The sequence below is a fragment of the Salvelinus sp. IW2-2015 genome, linkage group LG14, assembly GCF_002910315.2.
Source record: "Salvelinus sp. IW2-2015 linkage group LG14, ASM291031v2, whole genome shotgun sequence".
In the NCBI taxonomy this organism is placed as follows: Eukaryota; Metazoa; Chordata; class Actinopteri; order Salmoniformes; family Salmonidae; genus Salvelinus; species Salvelinus sp. IW2-2015.
In genome coordinates this window covers 18,640,907-18,663,608 of record NC_036854.1, presented here as the reverse complement: position 1 = coordinate 18,663,608, position 22,702 = coordinate 18,640,907, and the positions used below count along the sequence as shown (strand labels likewise).

General features: G+C 43.2%; 1 protein-coding gene across 2 annotated transcripts; it reads right to left on the bottom strand.

Annotated features, from left to right (window-relative positions):
- Nucleotides 1-7,093: 7,093 nt before the first annotated feature.
- On the bottom strand, nt 7,094-19,875 carry klf11a (Kruppel like factor 11a). 2 transcript variants are annotated; one of them, XM_023999598.2, is made up of 4 exons: nt 19,661-19,875; nt 17,428-17,679; nt 8,218-9,181; nt 7,094-8,077 (listed from the first exon to the last, which is right to left on the bottom strand). In XM_023999598.2, exons 2-4 carry the CDS (start codon nt 17,653-17,655, stop codon nt 7,791-7,793), a joined length of 1,479 nt encoding a protein of 492 aa, XP_023855366.1. In that variant the 5' UTR covers nt 17,656-17,679; nt 19,661-19,875; the 3' UTR covers nt 7,094-7,790. The 2 variants fall into 2 exon arrangements, with proteins under 2 accessions (XP_023855366.1, XP_023855367.1); XM_023999599.2 differs by lacking the exon at nt 17,428-17,679 and having other exon boundaries at nt 19,661-19,870.
- Between the last annotated feature and the right edge of the window lie 2,827 nt (nt 19,876-22,702).

Here is a 22,702-nt window from a genome sequence, read left to right as displayed (position 1 = left end):
AGAGGGTGCAACCAATCAGATTGCACTTTTCTCACGTGTCATTTTAAAGATTGCGGGAAAACTGTTGATACTGTCACAAAACCAAGAAAGGAAGAAGTTACAAAATGTCAGGAAAGGCGCGCTAAAGTGAAACAATAGAGCTATGCCATTAGTTATAAAAAAAAATCTTTGACTATACTATGTTTTTAAAACGTTGAATTACAAAACATAATGTCATATATAAAGTTAGAAATGTGTAGAAAAATACGACAAAACAGCAAGTAAAACAAGTTTACTAGCAAGCTGGATGGCTGGCTAGTGGCTAACTAGCTAACTAAAAAGATTTTCAGCAAACATAACATGTGTAAATATTTGTATGAACATAACAAGATTCAACAACTGAGACATAAACTGAACAAGTTCCACAGACATGTGACCAACATAAATTGTATAATGTGTCCCTGAACAAAAGGGGAGACAAAATCAAAAGTAACAGTCAGTATCTGGTGTGGCTACCAGCTGCATTAAGAACTGCAGTGCATCTCCTCCTCATGGACTGAACCAGATTTGCCAGTTCTTGCTGTGAGATGTTACCCCACTCTTCCACCAAGGCACCTGCAAGTTCCGGGACATTTCTGGGGGGAATGGCCCGAGCCCTCACTTCTCCGATCAAACAGGTCCCAGACGTGCTCAATGTGATTGAGATCCGGGCTCTTCACTGGCCATGGCAGAACACTGACATTCCTGTCTTGCAGGAAATCACGCACAGAACGAGCATTATGGCGGGTGGCATTGTCATGCTGGAGGGTCCTGTCAGGATGAGCCTGTAGGAAGGGTACCACATGAGGGAGGATGTCTTCCCTGTAATGCACACCGTTGAGATTGTCTGCAATGACAACAAGCTCAGTCAGATGATGCTGTGACACACCGCCCCAGACCACCTCCAAATCGATCCCGCTCCAGAGTACAGGCCTCGGTGTAACGCTCATTCCTTCAATGATAAACGTGATTCCGACCATCACCCCTGGTGAGACAAAACCGCGACTCGTCATTGAAGAGCACTTTTTGCCAGTCCTGTCTGGTCCAACGATGGTGGGTTTGTGCCCATAGGCGACGTTGCTGCCTTACAACAGGCCTACAAGCCCTCATTCCAGCCTCTCTCAGCCTATTGCGGACAGTCTGAGCACTGATAGAGGGATTGTGCGTTCCTGGTGTAACTCGGGCAGTTGTTATTGCCATCCTGTACCTGTCCCGCAGGTGTGATGTTCGGATGTACCGATCCTGTGCAGGTGTTGTTACACGTGGTCTGCCACTGTGAGGACGATCAGCTGTCCGTCCTGTCTCCCTGTAGCACTGTCTTAGGCGTCTCACAGTACGGACATTGCAATTTATTGCCCTAGCTACATCTGCAGTCCTCATGCCTCCTTGCAGCATGCCTAAGGCACGTTCACGCAGATGAGCAGGGATCCTGGGCATCTTTCTTTTGGTGTTTTTCAGAGTCAGTAGAAAGGCCTCTTTAGTGTCCTAAGTTTTCATAACTGTGACCTTAATTCCCTAACCCCTGGAAGCTGTTAGTGTCTTAACGACCGTTCCACAGGTGCATGTTCATTAATTGTTTATGGTTCATTGAACAATCATGGAAAACAGTGTTTAAACCCTTTACAATGAAGATCTGTGAAGATATTTGGATTTTTACGAATGATCTTTGAAAGATAATTGAAAGGGTCCTGAAAAAGGGACGTTTCTTTTTTTGCTGAGTTCATGTTATAGCTATTTCATAACACTAGTTAGCTAACTTGCTTGCAACTTTGATTAAGTTGTCATTATAGAATAGGCTAAACCAGCACACAAGTTGTGTTTATCTTCCTGCCTACTGATGTAATCCATTCTGTTGACTTGGCCAGCTGGCTTGTTTAGCAAACCTACCTTTTAATTAGTCGACAAATAAATGGCTGTAGTTAGCTAGTTTTGTTATCTATCAAAATTGGTAGCTTTTAACAGGGAGATGTTTGTTTACAGTACATGGCAGACAAAAGACAACTTTCCCAAGTTGCTGATACTTTGTAACTCCTTTGCTGATATTTTAAGCACAAAGCCCCCCCCCCCCCCCCCCCAAAAAAAGAGCTGAAAATCAAAATGCAAGATTGGCATGCCTTTACCAATCGTGACTTTTACCTATCTTTTCCGTAGTCATCAAACACGATGACAGTTGGAAATAAATAATTAGACCTGGATGAAACCAAATAAATATGAAAACGTTCCATTGAAACATTTGTTCACATTTATTTTGGTGTCATTCAAGTCATATTCATGTACTTATTTCGACACTGCTCGTTTGTTTTGTCAGCTTCTGCTGGGCGCAAAAGAGTCAAAAGTAGACAATGCTGTCAAGATAGTGAAGTTGGCCAAAATCCTGTTGGAATTAAACTCATCACCATCTATTGATTGGGAGGTAAGGTTGCTCTGAAAACTAAGATAACGACTTGTTATTTGTCTTACCACTGTTTACTTTGTTGTAATACATATATGCAGTTCGACTTTGATAGTGATAACATTTATTTCTAACAAAATGGTGCTGTTGAACAGAAAAACATTTTTTTCCGGCTGTGATGTGTTTACCTCATAGAAAAAACAAAGACTGAAATAATTATGCAAACGCATTCTCAACCGCTATATAACCTCGGTTATCCCCCTTTGTGAATGAAAGGACAAACTAACTTCAATCTTCTCCATGTAACAGATAGGATAATGGGACAGTTCGGAGTACAACGCATTTCTCATCCCTGGATTGAGGTACGTTTCCCGAGACATACAGTGAGCTCCAAAAGTATAGGGATAGTGAAATGTGTTGTTGTTTTGGCTCTGTACTCCAGGCCTTTGGATTTGAAATGATACAATGACTATGAGGTTAAAGTGCAGACTATAAACTGTAATTTGAGGGTATTTCAACCCACATCAATATCGGGTGAACCGTTTAGAAATTATAGCACATTTTGTACAGGACCGAGTTTGGGAAACCCTGTTTTAGGGGACCAAAAGTGTTGGGACAAATTCACTATTGTATAGTATTTTGTCACAAATTCCTCGTACCAATGATTACATCAAGTTTGTGACTCCACAAACGGGACGCATTTGCTGTTTGTTTTGTGTTTCAGATTATTTTGTGCCCAATGGAAATGAATGGTAAATAATGTATTGTGCCATTTTGGAGTCACGTTTATTGTAAATAAGAATAGAATGTTTCTAAACAGTATTACATTAATGTGGATGCTACCATGATTACGGATAGTGCTGAATGAATCGTGATTAACAGGGGAGATTAGCGGTTTTTTTTAGGGGGGGGGGGCTATGATATCATTCAGGACTATCTGTAATGATTGTGGCATTCACATTAATGTAGAATAAGTTGAGTAGAAGTATTTAGAAACATTATATTCTTATTTACAATTTAGGGGGGGTAGGGTAACTGTCTGTTGGAGGGGACAAGATCTAATCAAATTGTATTGGTCACATACACGTGATTAGCAGATGTTATTGCGGGTGTAGCGACATTCTTGTACTTCAAGCTCTGACAGTGCATTCATATTTAACAAGTTATATCTAACAAATTACACAACATATACCCAATACACACAAATCTAAGTAGGAATGAATTAAGAATATATAAACTCAGCAAAAAAAGAAACGTCCCTTTTTCAGGACCCTGTCTTTCAAAGATCATTCGTAAAAATCCAAATAACTTCACAGATCTTCATTGTAAAGGGTTTAAACACAGTTTCCCATGCTTGTTCAATGAACCATAAACAATTAATGAACATGCACCTGTGGAACGATCGTTAAGACACTAACAGCTTACAGACGGTAGGCAATTAAGGTCACAGTTATGAAAACTTAGGACACTAAAGAGGCCTTTCTACTGACTCTGAAAAACACCAAAAGAAAGATGCCCAGGTTCCCTGCTCATCTGCGTGAACGTGCCTTAGGCATGCTGCAAGGAGGCATGAAAACTGCAGATGTAGCCAGGGCAATAAATTGCAATGTCCGTACTGTGAGACGCCTAAGACAGCGCTACAGGGAGACAGGACGGACAGCTGATCGTCCTCGCAGTGGCAGACCACGTGTAACAACACCTGCACAGGATCGGTACATCCGAACATCACACCTGCAGGATAGGTACAGGATGGCAACAACAACTGCCCGAGTTACACCAGGAACGCACAATCCCTCCATCAGTGCTCAGTCTGTCCGCAATAGGCTGAGAGAGGCTGGACTGAGGGCTTGTAGGCCTGTTGTAAGGCAGGTCCTCAACAGACATCACCGGCAACAACGTTGCCTATGGGCACAAACCCACTGTCGCTGGACCAGACAGGACTGGCAAAAAGTGCTCTTCACCGACGAGGGTTTTGTCTCACCAGGGGTGATGGTCGGATTCGCGTTTATCTTCGAATGAATGAGCGTTACACCGAGGCCTGTACTCTGGAGCGGGATTGATTTGGAGGTGGTCTGGGGCGGTGTGTCACAGCATCATCGGACTGAGCTTGTTGTCATTGCTGGCAATCTCAATGCTGTGCATTACAGGGAAGACATCCTCCCTCATGTGGTACCCTTCCTGCAGGCTCATCCTGACATGACCCTACAGCATGACAATGCCACCAGCCATACTGCCCGTTCTGTGCGTGATTTCCTGCAAGACAGGAATGTCAGTGTTCTGCCATAGCCAGCGAAGAGCCCGTATCTCAATCACGTCTGGGACCTGTTGGATCGGAGGGTGAGGGGTAGGGCCATTCCCCCCAGAAATGTCCCGGAACTTGCAGGTGCCTTGGTGGAAGAGTGGGGTAACATCTCACAGCAAGAACTGGCAAATCTGGTMCAGTCCATGAGGAGGAGATGCACTGCAGTACTTAATGCAGCTGGTGTCCACACCAGATACTGACTGTTACTTTTGATTTTGAACACCCCTTTGTTCAGGGACACATTATTCCATTTCTGTTGGTCACATGTCTGTGGAACTTGTTCAGTTTATGTCTCAGTTGTTGAATCTTGTTATGATCATACAAATATTTGCACATGTTAAGTTTGCTAAAAATAAACGCAGTTGACAGTGAGAGGACGTTTCTTTTTTTGCTGAGTTTACATATGGAGGAGCGATGTCAGAGCGGAACGGGCTAAGATACAGTAGAATAGTATAGACAAACAGTATATACATATGAGATGAGTAATGCTAGATATGTAAACATTAAGTGACTAAGAGACTGTAGAATAGTATAGAATACAGTATATACATATGAGATGAGTAATGCCAGATATGTAAACATGATTAAAGTAACTAGTGTTCCATTCCTTAAAGTGGCCAGTGATTCCTAGTCTATGCCTATAGGCAGCAGCCTCTAATGTGCTGGTGATGGCTGTTTAACACTCTGATGGCCTTGAGAAAGAAGCTGTTTTTCAGTCTCTCGGTCCCAGCTTTGATTCACCTGTACTGACCCTCGCCTTCTGGATGATAGCGGGGTGTACAGGAAGTGGCTCGGGTGGTTGTTCTTGATGATCTTTTTGGCCTTCCTGTGACATCGGGTGCTGTAGGTGTTCTGGGGGGGTGAATTGTTTGCCCCCAGTAATGCGTTGGGCAGACCGCACCACCCTCTGGAGAGCCTTGCGGTTGCGGACGGTGCAGTTGCCGTACCAGGCGGTGATACAGCCTGACAAGATGCTTTCAATTGTGCATCTGTAAAAATGCGTGAGGGTTTTAGGTGACAAGTTAAACTTCTTTACCCTCCTGAGGTTGAAGAAGCTCTGTTGCGCCTTCTTCACCACACTGTCTGTATGGGTGGTCCATTTCAGTTTGTCAGTGATGTGTACACCAAGGAACTTGAAGCTTTCCACCTTCTCCCCTGTGGTCCCGTCAATGTAGATAGGGTGGTGCACCCTCTGCTGTTTCTTGAAGTCGACAATCATCTCCTTTGTTTTGTTGACATTGAGTGAGAGGTTCTTTTCCAGGCACCACACTCCCAGAGCCCTCACCTCCTCCCTGTAGGCTGTCTCGTCATCATTGGTAATCAAGCCTACTACTGTTGTCGTCTGCAAACTTGATGGTTGAGTTGGAGACGTGTTTGGCCACGCAGTCATGGGTGAACAGGGAGTACAGGACACCAGGTGTTGCAAGATAGCTGACTACTGGTGGCTTTTCAGCAGCCTGGTGGTCTGGGAGTAGAAGCTATTGGCCAGTCTGTTAGTTTTTGCCATGAGGCCATGACTGCCCGTGTCTGTGTGATGGAAGCGGGGAAGCTTACTTCCTGCGACACCTGATGTTGTAGGTGTCCTGGAGGGCAGGCAGTGTGCACCCAATTGTGTGTTTGGCTGTGTGTTCGTACCACCCTCTGTAGCGCCTTGCGGTCAGAGGCGGAGGAGTTGCCGTATCAGGCTGTGATGCTGCCCGACAGTATGCTCTCGATGGTGCTCCCGTAGAACACTGAGGGTCCTCCGGGACAAGCTGAATTTCTTCACCCTCATGAGTTTGAAGAGTCGCTGTGGTGCCTTTTTCACCATCGTGTCCGTGTGGTTTGAACATTTCAACTCCTCTGAGATGTGTACGCCAAGGAACTTGACGTTTTTGAGCGTCTCCACCGCGGCCCGGTTGATGAGGATGCCCAACCTGGTGTGTTGTGTGTCCATAAAAATACAAACTGGAAACCTGACAAGGGCTTTACTTTATTCACACACGTTGTAAAGTATTTATTTCCACTGAGTGGCGCTGTTGGCCTATATTTTAGTGGGAGCGCTTACAGCGCTTTTCAATATTTTGCTTTTTTGAATGTCGGTCAGTAAGGCAAATGGACGGGTACTGTGTTAGCCAGTTAAAATCATCTGATCATATTCCAGCTGAATGGACGTTTTCCAATTGGTCACGCCCCCTTAGCGCTCTAAAATACTGCAATGTGATTTGAGGAACGTTGTTACTGGGTGGTGTGATGAGACTGGTATTCGAAATCAAAGGGGATCGAGTGCAATTGTGTAACAGAATACGTCATATTGTCGTCAACAGTGCTGAGAATGAGAAATAGCAAGATTGGGTGTTTCATCATCATGTTATTGAGAAAATATAGAGCAGACTACCAAGTTTACTGGTGTATTTTATTTTGTATTTTATTATGGGGAAAAACAATGGGACTCATAATAATTACAATTGCCTACATTGAAAGCTAGTAAAACTACACATGGGGACAGCACTTCAAAAAATGTGACCATGTCATATCTATAGAATTCATTCATAAATGGATTACTCATATTATTAGTATGGTGAGGCTTTATAAAGTATTTATTAAGTAATAATATACTGTATCTGTAATTTAAAAAACAATCAAGCTATCAAAAACAGCACTTTTTAAGACAAATGTTTATTAAATAATATGCAAAGCAAGAAAGTAGGTAGTATCACAGTGAGGTATAATGTCCACTGACACATTTTAAAATATCAATAACATATATTCAATAAATGCAGATTGGAATACACGTAACATTCATATATAGATATTCATATATACATATTTATAAACACAGAGACAAATAGTAACAGAAAAGCACGATGCAAAGGCTTTGGCAAAAAGAGTGCATACATTTTGCTAAACATTACATACTGTATACATATTACAGATCGAAAGTACAAAACAAGCATAATTAAAAAATCCAGTGCAAGGTCAGTTTGTCTCTGTCCATGAATGAGTTAGCAGCCTATAGTTTTTGTTTAATTTAAACCCCTGGTCTTGTGGTTGGTGGTGGTATATTGTCCTGAGATGACCGTACGGCCTGAAACCCAGCTAATTAGGGGAAGGGACCAGCACACTGAGAGGAAGGCTGGAGCCGCTCGACGGACCCTTAGATGCCGCCATCTTGTTGACTTCAGTCGGCCACGTGGCGGTCCTCTTGGTGGTCATGTGTCGGCGAGCATGCTTGGTCAAGTGGTCGCTGCGCATGAAGCGCCGATCGCACATGTTACACACAAACTTCTTCTCGCCGGTGTGTGTTCGCCGGTGGCGGGAGAGCTCGTCGGAGCGGGCAAACTTCTTGTCGCAGCCCTCCCAGTGGCAGCTGAATGGTTTCTCACCTGGACGGCATGGAACAAATGGAAACTATATCAGTAGAAGATAACCCCACTACCTATTCAACATGACCATTAATCAAATTGCCATTGGTTAGAATATCCAGTAAATTGTCTAACAAGTGTGGTGGGGAGGTAGTACCTACCAGTGTGAGTTCTGAGATGGGCCTTGAGGTGGGAACTTTTGAAGTAGGTCTTCTTACAGCCGGGGAAGTTACAGACATAGTTCCGTCTGCGGGAGAAGTCGGCTTGTGTGGCATTACTACTCTGCCCTGAGGGCATGTAAACTGGAGCTGGGGCCAGGGGCAGGAGCTTGGTGTTCCCGAGGGTCATGACAGTCTGTTGGCATGACGAGGCCTGGGAAACAGGGGACTGGGGAACCACAAACATCACCGTCCCGCGAGTCACTGAGGAGCCCACCAGCTGCAGCGACTGGGGGAAGGAGGATGGTGACTGGGCTAGTATTGGCTTGGGCCCCCCCTGGGTAGGCATCTGGATCGGACCCTGATGGACAAACGCAGAGATCATCCCTGTCCGCCCATTGACTGGAAACACCTGGCAGAGGACCTGGGAGCTTTGGATGGGGAGCGAGGACCGGGAGATGGCTGTGGCCTGGGATGGGAAACTTTCAGTGGGAGGAGTGAATTGGCCTGTGCTGCTGTCAGGTGAGGATGGACTAACGTCCTTCTCTACCTTAACACACGGACCAGTGTTGCATCTCTGTGGTTCAGTCTGCATGGGAATGGTCTCGGCCAAAGAGGCTGCTGTAGGGTTTCTGTTGGAGGAGGTGTGCTGTATCCCTATGAGGGACTGAGGTGGAATGTTGACACTGTGCTGTGAGAGGGCCCTGTCAGCAGTGTGACGGATAACGCTGGTCACCATGGCTCTGCTGGCTAGCTCTTGAGCTCCAGAGCTCTCTAAGAGGGGGGCCGTGCCAAGTTGTTGGCCCAGGAGAGGGGCATTCCTGTGGGGCAGACCTGCACAGAGTCTTGGCCGGGTTAAGACTGGTCTGGGGCCTGAGCTGGAGCTGGCCAATGAGGTGGTGGTGGTGACGACAGCTGTGGAGGTGGAGGTCTCCGCAAAAATGGGGCTCTGAGGGGGGGTCATGCACTGGAAAAAAGAAAGAGAAAGATTAATTAAAGCAGGAATCGCAGGTCGTCCGTGACCTTATGCTGCCCCATTTCTAGTGTAGTGTTTTCACTTTGAACGAAAACAAGGGGGTTGAGCCCTGGGCTGGCCTTCTGGGCTAGGTGTGTCTTTGCGCTAATACCGCCTACTCGAATGACCCTGCTGCCCGGAGCCAGTGTTGCCAACTTAGTGACTTTGTCTACATTTCACAACTTTTACTGGGAAAAGTTTCTAGCGAAAATATCGGCTACTTTTCAGGCTGCCCTTTGGAGTGTTTTGACACAGAGGGTTTCTATGYTTTTGATAGCATTTAGCGACTTTCCCCATTCAATTCTGCTGCAAACGTGAGTGGGAGAAACTGTCTGTGCAACAGAAGTCACATCAATGGTGCATACACAGACAGAGAAGCACAAGGGGAGGGGGTGTGCGGCTGGAGAGGGGGTGAAAACGCTACGTCAGGGACTGCAGCTGTGCCGCATCAAGGCAAATTGGCGCTAGGATGTCATCGCAGCAACGTGATCTAGCGACTTCGAGCTTAATCAAGGAGCCAATAGTGGATCTCACTGGAAAATAGTTGGTATTTTTTGTTATGCTTTGTGATTCAATAGTTATTTTGTTGGTAATCGACCAAAATAGTTAGCTATGTTTGCCTATTGAGCACACTGCCTGCCTATATACAGCATTGATTCCTACCTAGTGTGAACTTGCCTGCCTATATACAGCATTGATTCCTACCTAGTGTGAACTACCCACCAGAACAACCGAATACCCAGCGTGGTCAGACAAGTTAACAATGGCTCATCTGCATGACATATTGGTAGACTATGGGCCATCAAGTCATAGGATGGTCACATTAGCATTACACATGTTACACTGGTTACAGCGTAACATTACATCCTTCGGGAACTATTCAGACCCCTTGACATTTTGTTAGGTTACAGCCTAAATAATCCCCCCCCCCCATCAATCTACACACAATACCCCATAATGACAAAGCAAAAACAGGTTTAGAACTTTTTGCTAATTTATCAAAAATAAAAAAACTTACATAAGTATTCAGACCCTTTACTCAGTACTTTGGCAGCGATTACAGCCTTGAGTCTTCTTGGATATGCTGCTACAAGCTTGGCACACTTGTATTTGGAGAGTTTCTCCCATTCTTCTCTGCAGATCCTCTCAAGCTCTGTCAGGTTGCTGCACAGCTATTTTCAGGTCTCTCCAGAGATGTTTGATCGGGTTCAAGTCCAGGCTCTGGCTGGGCCACTCAAGGACATTCAGAGACTTGTCCCGAAGCCACTCCTGCATTGTCTTGGCTGTGTGCTTAGGGTTGTTGTCCTGTTGGAAGATGAACCTTCACCCCAGTCTGAGGTCCTGAGCACTCTGGAGCAGGTTTTCATCAAGGATCTCTCTGTACTTTGTTCCGTTCATCTTTCCCTCGATCCTGACTAGTTTCCCAGTCCCTGCCGCTGAAAAACATCCCCACAGCATGATGCTGCCACCACCATGCTTAACCGTAGGGATGGTGCCAGGTTTCCTCCAGACGTGACGCTTGGCATTTAGGTCAAAAAGTTCCGTCTTGGTTTCATCAGACCAGAGAATCATGAGTCCTTTAGGTGCCTTTTGGCAAACTCCAAGTGGGTTGTCATGTGCCTTTTATTGAGAAGTGGCTTCCGTCTGGCCACTCTACCATAAAGGCCTGATTGGTGGAGTGCTGCAGAGATGGCTGTCCTTCTGGAAGGTTCTCCCATCTCCACAGAGGAGCTCTATCAGAGTGACTATCGGGTTCTTGGTCACCTCCCTGACCAAGCAAGGACCTTCCCCCCCGATTGCTCAGTTTGGCCAGGCGGCCAGCTCTAGGAAGAGTCTTGGTGGTTCCAAACGTCTTCCATTTAAGAATGTGTTCTTGGGGTCCTTCAAGGCTGTAGACATTTTTTGGTACTCTTCCCCAGATCTGTGCCTCGACACAATTGTGTCTCGGGGCTCTACAGACAATTCCTTCAACCACATGGCTTGGTTTTTGCTCTGATATGCACTGTCAACTGTAGGACCTTAAAGACAGGTGTGTGCCTTTCCAAATTATGTCCAATCAATTGAATTTAATGAAGTTGTAGAAACATCTCAAGGATGATCAATGGAAACAACAGGATGCAACTGAGCTCAATTTTGAGTCTCAGATCAAAGGGTCTGAATACTTATGTTAAGATATTTCAGTTTATTTGCTAAAATAAATAAACTGTTTTTGATTTGTCATTATGGAATATTGTGTATAGAATTGTTTTTATTTAATTTTAGAATAAGGCTGTAATGTAACAAAATGTGGAAAAAGTCAAAGGGTCTGAATACTTCCCAAATGCACTGCATGTAAAATATACTGTTGTGACTGGCTTACTTGGTGGTAATGCCCCCCCCCCATTTAGCTGTAGTAAACAAAGTAGAGGTCGACCGATTAATCGGAATGGCCGATTAATTAGGGCCGATATTAAGTTTTCATAACAATCGTTAATCGGTATTTTTGGACACCGATTGTGGCCGATTTTTTTAAATATATATTTTTTCTACCTTTATTTAACTAGGCAACTCAGTTAAGAACACATTCTTATTTTCAATGACAGCCTAGGAACGTAAGGCAACGCTCTAACCACCTGCCTTACATTGCACTCCACGAGGAGCCTGCGTGGCAGGCTGACTACCTGTTACGCGAGGGCAGCAAGAAGCCAAGGTAAGTTGCTAGCTAGCATTAAACTTATCTTATAAAAAACAATCAATCTTAACATAATCACTAGTTAACTACACATGGTTGATGATATTACTAGTTTATCTAGCGTGTCCTGCGTTGCATATAATCGATGCGGTGCCTGTTAATTTCTCATCGAATCACAGCCTACTTCGCCAAACGGGTGATGATTGAACAAGCGCATTCGCGAAAAAAGCACTGTCATTGCACCAATGTGTACCTAACCATAAACATCAATGCCTTTATTTAAAATCAATACACAAGTATATATTTTTAAACCTGCATATTTTGTTAATATTGCCTTCTAACATGAATTTCTTATAAATATGTAAATTGTGTCACTTCTCTTGCATTCCGTGCAAGCAGTCAGGGTATATGCAGCAGTTTGGGCCGCCTGGCTCGTTGCAAACTGTGTGAAGTCCATTTACTCCTAACAAAGACCGTAATTAATTTGCCAGAATTGTACATAATTATGACATAACATTGAAGGTTGTACAATGTAACAGCAATATTTAGACTTATGGATGACATCCGTTAGATAAAATACGGAACGGTTCCGTATTTCACTGAAAGAATAAACGTTTTGCTTTCGAAATGATAGTTTCCGGATTCGACCATATTAATGACCAAAGGCTCGTATTTCTGTGTGTTATTATGTTATAATTAAGTCTATGATTTGATATTTGATAGAGCAGTCTGACTGAGCGATGGTAGGCAGCAGCAGGCTCGTAAGCATTCATTCAAACAGCACTTTCGTGCGTTTGCCAGCAGCTCTTCGCTGTGCTTCAAGCATTGAGCTGTTTATGACTTCAAGCCTATCAACTCCCAAGATTAGGCTGGTGTAACCGATGTGAAATGGCTAGCTAGTTAGCGGGGTGCGCGCTAATAGCGTTTCAAACGTCACTCGCTCTGAGACTTAGAGTAGTTGTTCCTCTTGCTCTGCAAGGGCCGCGGCTTTTGTGGGGTGATGGGTAACGATGCTTCGAGGGTGGCTGTTGTCGATGTGTTCCTGGTTCGAGCCCAGGTAGGGGCGAGGAGAGGGACGGAAGCTATACTGTTACACTGGCAATACTAAAGTGCCTATAAGAACATTCAATAGTCAAAGGTATATGAAATACAAATGGTATAGAGAGAAATAGTCCTATAATTCCTATAATAACTACAACCTAAAACTTCATACGTGGGAATATTGAAGACTCATGTTAAAAGGAACCACCAGCTTTCATATGTTCTCATGTTCTGAGCAAGGAACTTAAACGTTAGCTTTTTTACATGGCACATATTGCACTTTTACTTTCTTCTCCAACACTTTGTTTTTGCATTATTTAAACCAAATTGAACATGTTTAATTATTTATTTGAGGCTAAATTGATTTTATTGATGTATTATATTAAGTTAAAATAAGTGTTCATTCAGTATTGTAATTGTCATTATTACAAATACTTTTTTTTCTTCTTCTTCTTAAAAAAGATTAATCGGTATCGGCTTTTCTTGGTCCTCCAATAATCGGTATCGGCGTTGAAAAATAATCCTCCAATAATCGGTATCGGCGTTGAAAAATCATAATCGGTCGACCTCTAGAATTCCACCATGACATTCGGGGGCTCTCTGTATTGAATGCACGCACTCGCATATTCTAATAATAAAGATTTATTACCTTTTAATGTGGCATGAACACAACCAGTCATGATATTTTCATCTGATTGTCAAACAAATCACTTCAAAAAGTAGGCACGTTCGTCCACTCCAAAATAATCCCAGTATCCAAACTGCATGTACTGTATACTCGCGCCATTTGATAAATGAAAATAGACATCTGTTACAAAACACCATGAAGTGTGCCTAATGACATTCAGCGATTACCATTGTTTAGGTCTACATTGATTAGGCCTACATTAATTGATGAGTCTTGCTGATAAATGGAAACATTTTTGTAGCCTGAAAAGTCTGGACACCTGAAATAGGGCTGTAACTGTCCTGGTAAAAACAGGATGGTCACCCTAACACACACGGTCAACTTACTAAACTAGGCTACAATGTGTATTACCATCAACTCCAAATGGGCCTACCGGTAGCTAGTGATATGTTCAAAAAAATAGGTGGGCAAGCTAATTACCGGTAACGGTGAAAAAATGTGGGTAAATGGTGTTTACTTGCATTTACTCTATACTAGGCATACACCACTGCCGGTAGCCTACCCTTTTAGCCAATGCAATTTTAAACATGAACATGAACACATGAACACACACAGAACAGGTATCCTACATTCAATATAATACATGAGTTGAATGAAAACATGTTTTACACCCGAGTTATGAGTTGTCCATAACTCATGAGTTAATGCTTGGAGTCGTCACAGATCGTGTGACATAAAACACGACCTTTCGTTCCTTACATTAATGACATTTAGGACAGTCTTATTTGTCATTATTAAGCATTTTAACAATTGAATTAGAACATTGAATTGACTTAATCCCTCTACAAATGATGGATCTTGGAGATCTCGGAAAATGCACTGTGTAAGTGTAACTATGCTTATGTGACATTTCATGACGTGAAAACAGTTCTCCTGGGCACAAATAAAAATGTAGGCCTATGCCATCGCAAAATCGAATGCTTCTAACCTAGCGTCAACTGTCTAGTGATATTGTCGAACTCATCAGCTGATCCAGGAAAGAAAACAAAGATTGATTTAAAAAATCATGAAGCTGAATAAATGTTCTGTTACTTCTGGCCACGGAGAACACCAGTACCTGCACGCACCTGGAAAAAGAAAGCAATGAGAGCTCTAAACAGCAGACTGAGAAGAGCACACAATGATAAATCAACGGATAAATCTAATGCATTGGAATAGACTACTTTTTATCAGGGAAAACAAATGGCAAAAATGAGGAAGTAGGCCCACAAAGGAAAATCTATGCGTAAAAGGAGCTCAGCTGAGGCCGGAATTCAGCACTACTGGATGGACAGCGCCGCCACAGAAATGTACCACTAGTTTGCACTATGTTCACAACTATGGAGAGCATTGAAGATGTGATTTATAAACGGTGTGTACGTTCTCACTAATGTACTCATATTTGATCAATATTATGTTATTGTTCTGGACCTGTTAGTTGTTTAGCACCCCCTAGTGGCAGTTTAAGTGCAGCAGGGTGGAATTTAACTGTTTGTGTCATGTGACAGGAAGCAGTTTCTGAAGTGAAGCAATGTGTGACAGAGTAGTTAGTTATAATCCTTCAACATCCTTCTATATAAGCTTTGTAAGACACAATGTCTGTAAGTACAATTGTTTATTAAGACAAGATAAATGTTTATCACATGTCATTTTCATGCTTCTGTTAAAAGATGAAGAATTGAGTTAACGGTTAGCTTCTTTGCATTAGCTTCAGTGCTATTTCTTTCCTGGGACGTCTAGCTGAGTAATATCAAGGATACAGTTGCATTCTAGTAACGTTATTTTATATTTGACTCTAGATTGAGTACTCTTATTCCTTATATTTAGTGCAGAGTTATTGTGGAATACATTCTGTGCTCTATACTACTGTAACTGAAAACATATTTTACTGTTTGTTGCAGTTTCACACTGTGATTCAAGTAAACTTCCAAAACGGCACCCTGCTTCTCACTGAGTTATTTGAATGAGTGTTTAGCTAACTGGATAGCTGGGTAAGGGCTATTTACCGAGTCCAGTATAGTTATCAAATCAAAATATATTGTCTTTTGGCATATGCAGGATGTTCAGCATATGGGGATATGGCGTATTGTACCGTGTACTATGAAGTAACAATTTGTTTCATGTTTTCCCAATGTCGACCTATAATGCACGGGATAGCTTGGACTTGTTGGATGGGGGAAACATAGTCAGCCGTAGATGTGAATATACTAACTCTTCAGCTACACTACATGCGTCGCCATCAGCAGTGTCCATGTGACGTTCTACCTGCTACACCAGAAACCAACCAATCAACATTTCAATTCAAGATAGAAATAAGGTTTGTGTCAGCCATTGAGAATTGACCCTCTGTAGCAGGGCAGTAAGGATGCATTGTGGTTATACCGGCTCTTATGACCTTCTAGTAAGAGATGAAAGGTGGGAACCAGGAACAGCACATAACAGTTTGTGGTCTGGAGGTGAGGGACCTGGCAACAGAGTTGTTATTCTAAGCTGCTGTGTGTGGAAAGTATTGGCCTCCCATGATCCGCTTCAGCAAATTTTAGGCTTTATTCCTGGGAGCTGGTAGCTAGCTGTATATGTCCTGCCATGTGTGTGTGTGTTTCGTTTAAGTTCTACAAGTGTTCAGTTATCATTGTAATTGTCCCATCTCTTATTTGCGGAAGTGTCAATGGCCTTTCCAAACCAAAAATGTCAGAATACAGACAATGTTAGCTAGCTAGCTAAGTATGTGTTAGCTAGCTTGAACACTGAACACACTACGGTTAGCAGCTAATGTAGCTAGCAGGCTAAAAATGCAACCAACACTTACAGTGCAATCGGAAAGTATTCAGACCCCTTGACTTTTCCCACATTTTGTTAAAAGCCTTTGTTACAAACAAGATTCTCTGGTCTGATGAAACCAAGATTGAACTCTTTGGCCTGCATGCCAAGTGTTACGTCTGGAGGAAACGGTGAACGGTACCCTACGGTGAAGCATGGTGGTGGCAGCGTCATACTGTGGGGATGTTTTTCAGTGGCAAGGACTGGGAGACTAGTCAGGATCGAGGGATGAACGGAGCAAAGTAGAGAGTGATCCTTGATGAAAACCTGCTCCAGAGCGCTCAGGACCTCAGACTGGGGCGAAGGTTCACCTTCAAACAGGACAACGACCCTAAGCACACAGCCAAGACAACACGGGAGTGGCTTCGGGACAAGTCTCTGAATGTTCTTGAGTGGCCCAGCCAGAGCCCGGACTTGAACCCGATCGAACATCTCTGGAGACCTGAAAATAGCGCTGCAGCAACCTGACAGAGCTTGAGAGGATCTGCAGGGAAGAATGGGAGAAATTGCCCAAATAAAGGTGTGCCAAGCTTATAGCGTCGTACCCAAGAAGACTCTCGAGGCTGTCATCGCTGCCAAAGGTGCTTCAACAAAGTACTGTGTAAAAGGTCTGAATACTTATGTAAATGTGATATTTCAGGGTTTTTTGCTTTGTCATTATGGGGTATTGTGTATAGATTGATGACAATTTAATACATTTTAGAATAAGGCTGTAATGTAACAAGTGTGGAAAAAGTCAAGGGGTCTGAATATTTGGTTGCCCACACCCTGCGGATTCCTGCTTTAAACATTTTAACTCTCAAATGTGACACAAACCCATTCAATTCTCTATTCCAAAAAAGCTGATTGTAGTTTTGATTAAAATGGCAGCCGTTGGTTAGTCCCAACCAATAATTTTTCTATACTCAGGCTACTAGACTAACTACGTTAGCATAGAAAAGTGATATTTTACAGTAGAAATTCAAACCACTGAGGCCTACATAATGGGATTACACTCACCAGTGATGAGAGTGCGATCAGATCCTTGGGGGACTCCATGCTCTCAGGGTGTAGGAGGAGAGAGTCGCAGGAGTCAGAGGTAGGTGTCAGGGGGCGTGGCTTGTGGTTTGCTGACCTTTGACGCCAGGAGCTCATGCTGACGAGCGCCTCGGCGGCCTCCAGGTCGTGGTACTCAAAGGTGCTGCAGCAGGACTGCTCACTGTCGTGCCTGTTCCTCTCCATCATCATCACCCTGATGTCCGTTAGATCAGCCTGATGGGAGGCCACAGGGAAAATGCACCGCCAATCACCATCTGTGTCCCAAAATGGAACCCTTTTCCCTATATAGTGCACTACCTTTGACCAGAGCCCTATGGGCCATTAGATCAGACGGAGTGTGGGAGAGAATGAGTTCACAACGAGGAGGCACCGTTAATCAGACCAGAAATCAGTTTAGGCAATACTAACATGCACTCTAGTCTATTTATTCCCCCACCCCCCAAATAAAGAAAATTCTTTGCAAAAACTTAAATTGAGACTGGCCCAGTGGGCTGAAGATGGACCAGCCCATCTGGCATTTGCCCAAACTGCCCATTAGCCAGTCCACTCCGTACTGCTGCTCTTTAATTATTTTTTGCCTATATTTTTTTAACTTAACTCTTATTTTTCTAAACTGCATTGTTGGTTAAGGGCTTGTAAGTAAGCATTTCACTGTTGTATTCGGTGCATGTGACAAATACAATTTGATTTGATCACAATTACAGCTCAATCGCTTCTGATGGCTGCAGACTCTTTTCAACACTGACATGATCTCACTAAATATCTCGAGTCCTACTACTGCAATGGTTCCCTCAGATGGTTTCAGCTCAAGTCCTGAACCATATAAGCCTCAAAATGGTGGAAAACACATAGACAGTAGTCAACGAACAAGGGTTGGTTATTCTTCTAGATGTGCATGTAGCCATGTAGTGCGGTTTGTTGTCATACGCTGAATGCTCAGCTGCACGTAGTGAGGCTGCTAGCTGCTTTAGAGGAATGGCGAGAGAGAGAGGGGCCCCACTGCAACGCTAGGTTAACGGCAGCCATTTGAGCGGGTGGCTGGCAGGTGGGTGCATCCAATCCTCCCAGTTCCCAGTAGCTCACATAACATTGGACATGACCAAAAATAGACATGTGAGTAATGTGCTACATCAACAACAAAACCCCAGAATAGTCGATTTGATTAACATGCAAGAACTGTGGAGGGGGTGTGGGCTGCATCAGGAAGTATTGGTTTGAATTGAGAACCCCCTCATCTTATTTAACTGCTTGAGGACACTCTCCAGCAATAACAACCAGCCACTTGTTTTATTGACACACATGGAAGCAGCTCATAATCCATTTCCAATCTTCATGCTTTTATCAATTAGCTAACCTATGAATCAATCGTCAATTTATGTCCAAAATGTTCAACCAAGCAGACTGATAAATGGCACATAGTAATACAGCAAACACAGTAGTCTAGTTGAGCCCCGCTAAAATGCAAAATGAGATGTACAGTTCCATTTGGCTTTTAGGGGCCACAATTACAATGTAACACGATATCAAATAACATTTTATTCGTCACATACACAGTTTACAGCAGGTATATAATGTGCAACGAAATGCTTATGCGCTAGTTCCCGCAACAATGCAGTACATTAATCAATAATAACAATAAAAGTAAAAAACAAAAAACGTAATGGAGTAGGTAGTATGCATATTAATAATGGCTGTATTTACAAATATAAGATGGGCAGGGACTTGGTCACGCAGTAGAATAAATAGTATATAACTGAACAGCAGCGTTGTGTGTGTGAGAGAGTTCTACGCGCGTGTGTGAGTTCTGAGCGCATGTGTGTGTTTGTTTGTGTAACAATGTGTGTGTGTGTGTGTGTACCAATTTCAAATAACAACGTATAATCATATTGACAAAAGTATTATTACAATGTAACAATGCAGTGCTATAAAGCGGATATAATGTAGCAATGTGTGATCACACATTTGATACAGTGGCCGTTGCGCAGGGATACACTAGTTTCATTCTGACTAGTTTCATTCTGAATAAACCAGACTGCCTGGGTTAAAAAACATCACGTCCAACTTGGGCTGCTTGCTTCAATGCATTCAATTGAAGTTATATAATAATGTAATGTGTGTGTATGGAACTTATCGATGGTCTTGAAATACCTGAAGATCACTGATTTAAATTTAAAGTAAAAATCAATCAACTTACCCGACAAGATTGCTATTGAATTCGGGGGTGATGTGAAAGTCACCATATGGAAAGTATGAGTAAAACAATAATAGTAGAGACAGTAGCAATTTAACCACTCAACGAGCCCTGAGCACACAAGTATTCCCGCTGCCAGTTGTTGAGACTGGCCTTAGCTGAGTGAATCAAAAGGGGAGACGAAAAAAACAGAAACAAAATTCAGAGCAGACTGGCGGGTGGTAACATGTTACCAATCAAAAACAAAGGTGTAGCGGACGTCGTCCAATCAGAGCGCAAGCAGCGCGTGATCAGTACGTGTCTGCGTCGCGATTGGAGCAAAGAGGGTGCGTGGCTGTTGGAAGGCGTGACGAAGGAGTCAGTGGTGTCAGAGTAAACCCGGTGAACTCAATGCTCGAGAACTAGGGGAAAGGTTGAAACGGCGAATCGTGAGATACTTGCACGCGTCTGGCTTGCTTTGGAACGAGAGCGCGCGCTAAGCGGGCATGCGCAAAATGGGCACAAAGAAATGAATAGGGAAACTGCAGAATGTAATACGTTGGCTTCGAAAATAAAGAATTAGCTGTTTTTTATTTTATAAATCCGATAATATCTTATAGCGTCTAAATTGTTTTATTATCGATTAGTGTAATTGCATTGTAAAAATCTGGTTTATAAATGCCTGTTACTCTAAGTGTAAATAAATGTTGTGAATCAATCGGGTCATAAAATTCATATTAGAGATTTTACATTTATTTTATATATACAGTAATAAGATTATACAATTAGGCTATTATGATAGTTTTCATTTTCTGATCTATGGGAATATATGTTGAAATATAAATAGAGCTTCATCGTTATGACATTCTGAACAATTACGTCAATACCCATAGTAAACAAAAACAATCCCACAATTTTTTAAAGTAAATAATCAAATTATGTAACATGATCAAATAGGATCACAGAGTAGTGTGTGGAAGAATAGAAAATATCAACAAAGGGCCCACTGAAACACTTCTAAAATGCACAAATTACAGAATGTATAACATACTGAAATGTAATTTATATTTATTTCAATGTATATTTAAATGTTAAATGTACACTCGGTGGTCAGTTTATAAGGTAAACCCATATAGTACCGTGTCGGACCCCTTTGCCTCCAGAACAGCCCGAATTCTTTGGGGCATGGAAACGTTGCTCAATTGGTATCAAGGGACCTAACGTGTGCCAGGAAAACATTCCCCACACAATTACACCACCACCACCAGCCTGTATCGTTGACACCAGACAGGAAAGGGCCATGCTGCTTATGCCAAATCTTGATTCTACCATGAGCATGACACAACAGGAACCGCGATTCGTCAAACCAGGCGTTGTTTTTCCACTCATCAATTGCCCAGTGTTGGTGATCGCGTGCCCGCTGGAGCCGCTTCTTTTTGTGTTTAGCAAATAGGAGTGGAACCCGGTGTGGTCGTCTGCTGTAATAGCCCATCCGTGACAAGGACTGACGAGTTGTGTGTTCCGAGATGCCGTTCTGCACACCACTGTTGTACTGCGATGTTATTTACCGGTTTATGGCCCGCTGTTAGCTTGCACGATTCTTGCCATTCTCCTTCGATCTCTCATCAACAAGCTGTTTTCACCCACAGGACTGCTACTGACTGGATGTTTTTTGTTTTTCTCACTATTCTCAGTAAACCCTAGACACTGTTGTGCGTGAAAAGCCCAGGAGGCTGGTTATGAGATACTACAACAGGCGTGCCTTGCACCGACAATCATACCATGTTCAAAGTCACTTAGATCACTCGCTTTGCCCATTCTAATGTTCAATCAAACAGTAACTGAGTGCCTCGATGCCTGTCTGCCTGCTTTATATAGCAAGCCACGGGCACATGACTCACTGTCTGTAGGAGCGAACCATTTTCGTAAAACGGGGTGAGTGTATATTTCAGTTTAGGTATATACAATCTATGCAGTGGAGGCTGCTGAGGGGTGGATGGCTCATAATAATGGCTGGAATGGAGTCAATGGAATGGTATAAACCAAATGGAAAACACTTATTTGATGTTCTTCATACCATTCCATTGACTCCATTCCAGCCATTATTATGAGCCGTCCTCCCCTCAGCAGCCTCCACTGTTTCTGTGTCTCTTATTGTCTTCCTGTGCGCTGTGCCGTTTTCCTCCTCTCCCGTCTCTTATGACTGAATCCCGAATCTGCACCCCACTCTCCTGCCCCCTTTCCCTCCCTTCCCTCCCTCCCGCCCCCTTTTCCCTCCTTTCCCCCCTCCAGCTGGTGAACCCAAGGACTCCTATGCATTGAGGTTGGTAACAGGCTTCCTATAAATAATTTCAGGGTGGGGCCTGGAAGGGAGCTCGCTTCACCCCTTTTGTTGTGGTTGTACATTACATTAACCCTTAAAAGGACCTTTTTATTTCACTTGGTGCTGCCCAGGCTTGAGCACATCCAGGTCCAATGGGCTTTTCTCCATTTGACAGTGAACTGAACCACAGAAAATGAGCACCACTTGTGTAAATAAGAAATGCAGCAGAAGTCTTCCATGTCGTGCGATCTTGGAGGGTTGAGAGAGAATACATCAGTCATTCAGTCTGAGATAGAGGCAGCAGACAAAGAGCTTTTTCTCATTCCCCACCGGGCTCCCTGGAGGTTGTATTAAGCTCACAGAAAGAACCCTCGTTTCAGTCTACAGTGGGATCCAAATTTATTGACACCCTTGATAAAGATGAGCAAAAATGTCTTTATAGAATAAATACAAATACTGAGCTATATTGTATGCACCAAAACATTTGGAAATTATACTATTTTATACTAATACAATTGCTCAGAGCAAGAGATTTTGTTTAACATGTAATATATATCTTTTTTCAAAAAGGTAGTGGTCAAAAATATTGACTCCTCTGTTTTCAATACCTTTCAATACCTCACCTGGTGAGGATAACATCAGCAAAACCAAGGAGTTGATCGTGGACGACAGGAAACGGGGAGGAGCACAGCCCTATTGTCATCGACAGGGCTGCAGCGGAGAGGGTATAATAAAATGTTCCT

Excerpts from the sequence above, each read along its gene's own strand:
- klf11a (XM_023999598.2), bottom strand. The coding sequence starts at position 17,655 with ATGATGATGGAGAGGAACAGGCACGACAGTGAGCAGTCCTGCTGCAGC. Across the intron at positions 9,182-17,427 it reads TGATCGCACTCTCATCACTG|TGCATGACCCCCCCTCAGAG; the intron begins GTGAGTGTAATC and ends TCTTTTTTCCAG. Across the intron at positions 8,078-8,217 it reads CCATCTCAGAACTCACACTG|GTGAGAAACCATTCAGCTGC; the intron begins GTAGGTACTACC and ends CATGCCGTCCAG.